The sequence below is a fragment of the Procambarus clarkii genome, chromosome 27, assembly GCF_040958095.1.
Source record: "Procambarus clarkii isolate CNS0578487 chromosome 27, FALCON_Pclarkii_2.0, whole genome shotgun sequence".
NCBI classification, from domain to species: domain Eukaryota; kingdom Metazoa; phylum Arthropoda; class Malacostraca; order Decapoda; family Cambaridae; genus Procambarus; species Procambarus clarkii.
Window position 1 is genome coordinate 20,325,790 of NC_091176.1, and position 8,624 is coordinate 20,334,413.

Here is an 8,624-nt window from a genome sequence, read left to right on the forward strand (position 1 = left end):
AATAGGGGGTATAGGTGTTGTGTTAGTTGTCTCGTTGTTGAATTGAGACAACTAACACAACACCTATACCCCCTATTAGACTATTTTACAGGAACTTCTTTTCCACAGCTCATAAAACGGAGGAAAGGGTCCTGAAAGATATTGTTAATAGAAACGTTATCCCTACAGACAAAAATCAGAGGATACAACTGACGATTTACTATAAAACCAGAAAAACGGCCAGCCTACTCATGAGAAACTCTCCAGACACAAAACAGAACGCTTTAAAAGAGACTAACGTCGTCTATGCCTTCAAATGCCCACTTGGGGACTGTAAGCTCCAAAAAACCCAGTATATAGGCAAGACAACAACATCTCTTTCTAGGCGTTTAACGATGCATAAGCAACAGGGCTCCATTAAGGAACATATAATCTCTTCCCATAACCAAACCATCGCCAGAGAAATCCTAGTAAACATCACAGAAATCATCGATAGATACAGCGATAGCAGGCGGCTTGACGTTTGCGAGGCACTACACATCAAGAAGTCAACACCAGCAATCAACAGCCAATTATTGCACAACTATATTCTACCCACCTCAAGACTCCGCTCCAATATAGAAGCATCAAGAAATATGGACCAATAGGCTTTCTACAAACACTTCTATTCAATACCCATTGTTTCTGTTCTGTCTTGTGTTGATACTTTTAATACCCTATTAATATCCCCTGTTCTGTCTTGTGTTAATGCCACATCATCCTTCCCACCTCACTCAAATGTAGATATAATATCAGAGAGACGTAAGTTCTAATCAGTTGTGTATTTGTGAAGTCTTTGAAAATGTAATAAGTTTTACGAAACGCGCCCGTGTCGCGTCAGACTAGAAATAAAAATGAATTTTGGAGAAGTGATTTTTGATTTACCTCCAACAGTGAAGCGTAATGTACGAAAGATTGAGAAAATTCGTGTTAGAATTATTAATCTTACTTTTTCGGTCATATTTAATAATATATATATATATATATATATATATATATATATATATATATATATATATATATATATATATATATATATATATATATATATATATATATATATATATATACATTAGTATATTTTGGTAGCAGTCTCTCTTGTAAACATATGTTGTTGAATATGACCGAAAAGGTAAGATTAATAATTCTAACACGAATCTTCTCAATATTTCTTATGTTTTTCTTCACTGTCAGTGGTAATAAAAAAAACAATTCTCCGAAATTAATTTTTTAAATGTCTGAAAAGAGAAAAAAATACAAAATGCAAAAAAAATTGGTCTCGCTTCATGCAGGTCGCTGTTCAATCCCCAACCTTCCGAGTGGTCGGATACCATTCCTTCCCCACGTCTCATCTTAAATCCTCACCACTTCCAAGTGCTATATAGTCGTAATGTTTTGGCGCTTCCCCCTGATATTCCCACCCTCCACCTTTCCACCTTTCCTAATTTGTCCATCTTTCTTTTGCTATGCATCTTCACCTCTCGCCATCAACGCCCCAGCCATTTGCTTAAGATTTGACATAATATTTGAGACTTTTTTTTCCCTCCCACCTCTATCTCTGTTATGAAGCAGAATAAAGATGAGAGAAACTCTATTAAAAAGTAGTTAATTATTTAACAGATAATGGAAGTGATTCTTTATTTTTGGACACTTTATTAAAAATGAATTTGTATCACAGTTAAGCCTGAATTTGGTCTCTCTTTCCATACTTCCACAGATAAAGCAGCCTATGTCTTATATTCTTTTTTTCTAGGCATTTCCTTTCCAATATTGACGTCTTTTAAGATGATCTTCTCGTCAATATTTCAAGCATATGTGCTGCTTATATGTATTTATTGAACTAGAAAAATACAGCTTCAGGAAAATGTGTTTTGTAGAGTCCATTTAGTTCGAGTATTCTGCTGTGTTTGTTACTCAAATGTATCATTAGAAAACAGTGTGTGTCATATAGTGTATAGTGTGTTATATAAGGTGAAAATACATATAGCTATGCGACTCGATGAACGAGTGTTATAAGAGAGGCAAAATTCACCAAGTAAGTTTTTTTAGCTGATTTAAGAGCGGAAAGTGATAAGAGCACAGCAATAGCAAACATTTTGCCTCAAAAGAAGTGTATACGCAATAACATCCAGTTCTCAAATCGACTAGCCAGATAACAACATTAACCAAACTATTTCAAGATATTTTTTTACTGATAACTTATCAGTATAGATGTTCCGGAGGTGCAGTAAGACATATATATATTTGTATGATCATTTTTATTATTGTTAACTGATAACCAGTACTTATGAGTTTTAGCATCCACCAGTATTTGTGAGTGAGAGAATGTTCGTCTGTCTGTTATCCATGCTTGGAAATCACATGCTTTGGGCTAGCCTCATCAAGCTTTGATTCATGAGGCATGTAGGGAAGTGTCATAGGTCAACCGAGGGTCGGTTCAAGTCCCCGTAGACGTATTCAGTTTTATTGCTGCTTAGCATAATTTTTCAGAGATAAAGAGAGAGGGCATGTTGGTGTCAATGCAGCTTCTGGTGTCAAGATGCTAGGCGTGTCAAGGGAATTGCTAGGTTAACATGAACCAGGATAAACACCATCAACACAGCACAAGCTGTCGTGGGAAGCTGTACCCTCTTCTTGCCATTCTCCGTTGCACAGACTGAAGTCCAGATGCAGCTGAAGAAATAGAAAAATGTATCAGTTATAGTCTTTAAGATTATAAACAGAAAGGCTCTCGGGATCTCATTGCCGCATATGCTACCAGCATTACATTGCCGTGACCTAGACATTAAGGAATGAACATGATGGTTCTTACCAAAGTTTGCAGGACGGAGCTTTAAGTTCGGTAACTCTTATTCAAATTGATAGAGAGCTAGAACCCACACAGCTAGGAATGCCGAAGTATTTAAGCACACTCTTATTACTATTAATCTACACTCAAATTATAAATCTAATATGCTTTAATAACTTGATTAGAATTAAATATACATTGATATGTAGATTATTACTAATTGTAAAATTTATTTCAGTAAAACTAATTCTGTTCCTGTAAACTACTCACCCTTGTTGGTTCCAAATTGGTTTGTCCCTGTAAAGCCAAACTATCACAGAGGTTCTGGCCCACAGTTTTACCGTTGCTTTGAATGTAGTTTAGGTCTCCCCCGTTTGAGACTGAATCCCACTACAGAGAAAATGGGAATGCAATTACCACAAATGTATTAATGCAAGATTAAAGGAATTAGTGCATTTTATGAAGCATGTAGATTAAATACATGTGTTCACTCTGCCTCAATGTATAATTATATCCTTCCTTTGAATCTTCATTGATATTTTGTAATTCATGTCTAGATATTTTAATACAATGATATATTGTTTGCCAACTGTAATAGAAATATCTCATTTCTATAATTTTTTATAGTCTGTGAAAAGTACTGCATTTACACTTACCTCATCGCGGCAAGTTTTCATGCAGCCACTGTGGTCGTCACAGTCGGTGGCACCGTTGACTGGCAGGTCGTCAACGCTGATGGTCTCATTGGGAAACTTCAAAACGACTTCACAGTCACATTCATTTTCCCCTTGCGACCTGTTGAACGAGCCATAGAAGAAGAGACAGTAATAGACAAAACTGTTGTACTAGTAGAAGGTCTGACAACCATAGAGAACATCTGCGACTACAGTAGAATTTGCAGGTACGTAAAAAACAAAAAATTGACCTTTGAGGATCACCCTAAATTGTGCCAAACAAATGGAAGACGTACTAAGGAATGCTAAGAAATTACAAAGGAATGAGGAAGGAAAAGTATGGTCGTTAAGACGAGATCTTTCAAAACAAGAAAGACTGAAGCTGAAATTAAACCTCGTAGTGGCAAAACGTCAAAATGAGAGCAGGAATGAAGAAGAAATCAATTAATTTTTTTACAAAGTGATAGGGGATAGGCAGACCAGTAAAATGGTACAAACAGCCAAACCAACAAAATCGCTAGAGAAAGAGGGACTCAAGAATATGGAGAGAGGGAACATGTTCCTGAAAATCGCACTCACCATCATAGATCGAGAGAGATCAAAGATATTGGACTTAAGTGATGTAATACAGCTGCAGACGCCAGACATTGTTGCACTCATGAAGACGAAACTTGAAGATGGTATTTTAATTGAGGTTACACTCCAAAGGGGCTACTCAGTTTAGAGATGGAACAGAAAAATTAAGGAAGTTGGTGGCGTTGCTGTGCTGGTGAAAGAACACCTAAAGGTAAACTAAATATTGATTGCCAATCCTCGAGAAGTTGACATGTAGCACTAGAGATCTGCAATAAGGATGATTAACTAATGATCATAAATGCATATAGTACAATGCCATGCAACACATGATCAATGGAGGAGCTGAATAATAATCGAGAGGATCTTATGACAGTAATGAGTGAGATAATAGCAAGAGCTGATGAAGGTAGATCACGACTGTTGGTAGTCGGCGACTTCAACTAGAAATCCATAGACTGGGAGGCATATGAATTTAGAACAGGATTTTTTTACTTGTAGATTCGTAAAGCTCATCCTGGAAACATTCATGTATTAACATGTTACATAAGCTACGAGGATGAGGGAAGGGGATGTTTCCTCTATGCTGGATTTGATATTTACCAGGAAAGAGGAGGAGATATTTGACATTCAATACCTTCCTTCCTTGGGTAAAATTGACCGTGTCTTTTTGGGAATAAAGTATGTATTGTGTTATAAGCTGGAAGAAAATAAGGAGGTTTTGAAACTGTTGGAAAAACCTGATTTCAAGAGAGGACATTATGGGGAACTTAGACATTTCTTTAAGGAATTTAACTGGAAAGACTTGTTGTTATGATATGAAGTAAATGAGATGTATGTCAGGTTTTGGAAAATATATGATAAATGCACAACAATACTTATACCAAAACACAGATGCAGAACCAGAAAACAGAATTAGTTCAACAGAAATTGCGAGAGGGCCAGAGACCAAAGACACAAAGATGTAACCAATATAGGAAGAGGCCAAACCCCGAAACATACCAGCGATACAAAGATGAGAGAATCAACTTCTCGACAGTGAGGAGTGAGGCAGAAAGAAATATTGAAAAATTGATAGCGGACAACTGTAAAACAAAAACAGGCCTATTTTATAAACGCATAAACAAAAAATAGCAGGTAAAGGATAATATTTAGAGATTGAAAATGGGATACAGATTCACGAAAAATAAAAAGGAAATATGTGAAACATTAAACGAAAAGTTCCAATGTGTGTTTGCACAAAATGAAATCTTCAGGGAACCAGACACAATGAGAATTCCAGAGAACAATATAGAGCACATTGAGGTGTCTAGATACGAAGTCGAAAAAATGTTCAAGGAGCTAAGCAAGAACAAAGCAGTTGGTCCAGATGGAACTTCACCATGGGTTCTGAGAGAATGTGCACATGAGTTCAACATTCCACTTCAAATGATTTTTCAGGCATCCATGTGTACAGAAGTTGTATCAGATATCTGTAAAAAGGCTAACATAGTTGCAATCAAAAGTGGCAGCAAGGAAAGCCCCACAATTATATATCTGTATCATTGACAAATGAAATAGTCAAAATACTGAAAAAAATAATTAAAAATAAATGGGTAGAAATTCTGGAGAAAAACGATATAATATCAGCCAGTCAGTATGTTGTTCGATCTGGAAGATCCTGTGTAACGAATTTACTCTGTTTCTATGATCGACCCACAGAGATTTTACAGGAAAGAGATGGTTTGGTTGACTGAATTTATCTTGCCAATATCTTAAGAAGCACATCAACAAACTTGAAAAGGTGCCCAGACATGCCACTAAGTAGCTCCCAGAACAGAAGGACAAGAGCTACGAGGAGCGATTAGAGGCTTCTCATATGCAAAAACTATAAAATAGAAGAAAAAGAAGCGATATGATCAGTACGTACAAAATAGTAACAGGAATCGATGAAATAGATAGGGAACAATTCCTGAGACCAGGAATTTCAAGAACAAGAGGTCATAGATTTAAACTAACGAAACAAAGCCGCCGTAGAAATTATAAGATAATTCACTTTTCTAAACAGAGTGGTAGACGGGTGGAACAAGTAAGGTGAGAAGGTGGCTGAGGCCTTTATTTGAGTGTATAATTCAATAAAATGAAAACCTTTAAAAATTGACAAACATTGAAGAACAGCCAACTAGAAAAACTAAGAAAGTTCCTTATTGGTTCATGCCTTATTGGCATGAACCAATAAGGAACTTTCCGAAGAAAAAATGCTGCTAGGTAAATATTGAAAAGATAAATATATTTAAAGATATATTAATACAATTTCTAATGAACAAGTAAGTAAAGTACAGTACAAACCCATGATAACAGTTAGTAACTTGAAGGAAGATTACTAACGGAACATGAACCAAGCGTAAAAAGACCTAATGGACTATTGAAGATGAAGAAAAGTATGTTTGTAAGAAAAGAGGAACTGATAGTCAATCATAATTCAAATTTTCTCACCGCAGGCATGCATTAATAGTATTATGTCAGCGGCATGTAAGAAACAAAATTTATGTGGTTATTATAAACGTGGAGTAGGAATCATTAAGAATTGTGAACGTAAGGAGTATAAAAAAAGTAGCCCCAGTGTGGAATACCCACCCAATACACACAAAGCAAAGCTTTAGAGAAAGTACACAGATCCGTAAAACGATCGATCATTAGAACTTATAAGACTGAAATATGAGAAAAGACTGAAGTAGCTGTGGTGTAGCACAGGAACGACATAGTTTACGTGATTATTACATAGAGAAATTTTTAAGTTATCGAATTGACAAAGAAAAATGAATTGTTTAGCATGAGAATGTGCATGCAGAAGATGGCAAGGAGGGAACCAGAAATCTAAATATTACATAAAAATGTAAGTGGACACTTTTATTATATAAGGAAAAAACAGTTGAATGATTAAAAAGGAGGGAATTAAGGCGGCCTCTGAATATAGATTCTATAGTAACATTTACAAGAAGTGATTAGTCGCTATATGGCGGCGTCCAGGAGCTGATGCTTGTCCTGAAAGCGCATGTTGATTACTACATATAACATAGGAACATATGAATAAACGAAAAATTAGATGTTTTTCGGTACATACGAGGCAGCACCTGTATAAGTTGGTATGCAACAGACCAAAAGAGTCTTTTATTGCCTTTAAACATTGCCTGTGTAAGACTAGGTAAATACTGGTCAATGTCCCAACAGCACGGAGCTCTTAACCGTCCAGGCACATGAACTTCAATAAATATTAAAGAAATTGTATATGAGCAGCGAGAAATATAAATATACTATACGTAATATAGAGTAATTGAGCTTTTACCATGCAAGGACAGCGACGGAGAGGAGGACAAGGAGGCACTTCATCTTGCTGGCAGAAGTTGTGTGAGGAGCACCCTCCAGCAGGCAGCTTTATACTGCCTCCCAGCCCTCCTCAGCAGGGGACTCAAGGTGATGCAGCCACCTGGATTCTCCCAAGCAAAAAAAAAATATATAAAAAAACTGGAAAATTTACACGTAACTAGAAATCTTACTTGCAGCTTATATTATTTAACGTCCATTGCAGCTGTCTTGTTTACATAGCACAGATAAGACTTACTACCAAAAAAGCGACATCCGTTTATCTGAAAAATAGGTGGAGCAATTTATCCATCAGAGATCTATTAAATAATTTAATAAAAGAAATCAGCAACACTGAAAATATTTTATCTATATACTAATTATAATTATTTCATTCATTATCTGAAGAAGATATTAGACAATTCTCTAAAACCTTTATTCCTTAATATAAACAAAAAGAAGATGAGCAAATTTAGTAGCAACAAGCAATTATATTTATAGGAGTTTAAACATGAAAAATAAACAAATTGTAAACATATTGAGACATGTTGTTTTCTATTACGTTAAGCTCATTAGTAAAGCTGTTACTATCAGGACAAGCCTCTATGTGCCCTTCATGGCTCCTGGTGGGCTGTACTTACTGTCTTCACCGTTTGCTGATTTGACTGTATGCTGACTAGGCCGTGTACTGGCTTGACCGTTTGCTGGGATGCCCGTTAGTTGACTTGACCGTCTGCTGACTTGACCGTTTTTCTATCATCTGCTGACGTTGTGCTACTGACATTCTCATCAATACAACACGTTAATATTTCATTTTGCACTTGAAAGAGAAGTGTTGGGGATAGAGCTCTTATTTCACAGCAATAGTTCATGCTGACAATGAGTGAAACCTTGACGTGACTTCAGTGGAATCCACAAGACCCCTAGAGGATTCAGTTGAATACCAGGTTTCAAATCTTATGTGCACATTGTGGTTATATGATGTAAGGCTTTTGCGAGGGAGTACCCAGTGTACAGGATCGAATCGTCCTCAAGTAGGTCTTTCTCATAATTATTAATAATAATAATATTTTATTATTATTATTATTTATGCTATTTTTATTATTATTATTATTATTATTATTATTATTATTATTAATATTATTATTATTATTACTATTATTATTATTATTATTATTATTATTATTAATATTATTATTATTTATGTTAATATTATTGGTATTATTAGC

At 35.6% G+C, this 8,624-nt stretch overlaps 1 protein-coding gene across 1 annotated transcript; it reads right to left on the reverse strand.

Moving 5' to 3' along the window:
- Positions 1-2,259: 2,259 nt before the first annotated feature.
- LOC138369295 (uncharacterized) lies at positions 2,260-7,517 on the reverse strand. The gene is made up of 4 exons (XM_069332411.1): positions 7,379-7,517; positions 3,463-3,601; positions 3,077-3,196; positions 2,260-2,691 (listed from the first exon to the last, which is right to left on the reverse strand). The coding sequence occupies exons 1-4, from the start codon at positions 7,420-7,422 to the stop codon at positions 2,587-2,589; spliced, it is 408 nt and encodes a 135-aa protein (XP_069188512.1). The 5' UTR covers positions 7,423-7,517; the 3' UTR covers positions 2,260-2,586.
- Positions 7,518-8,624: the final 1,107 nt, after the last annotated feature.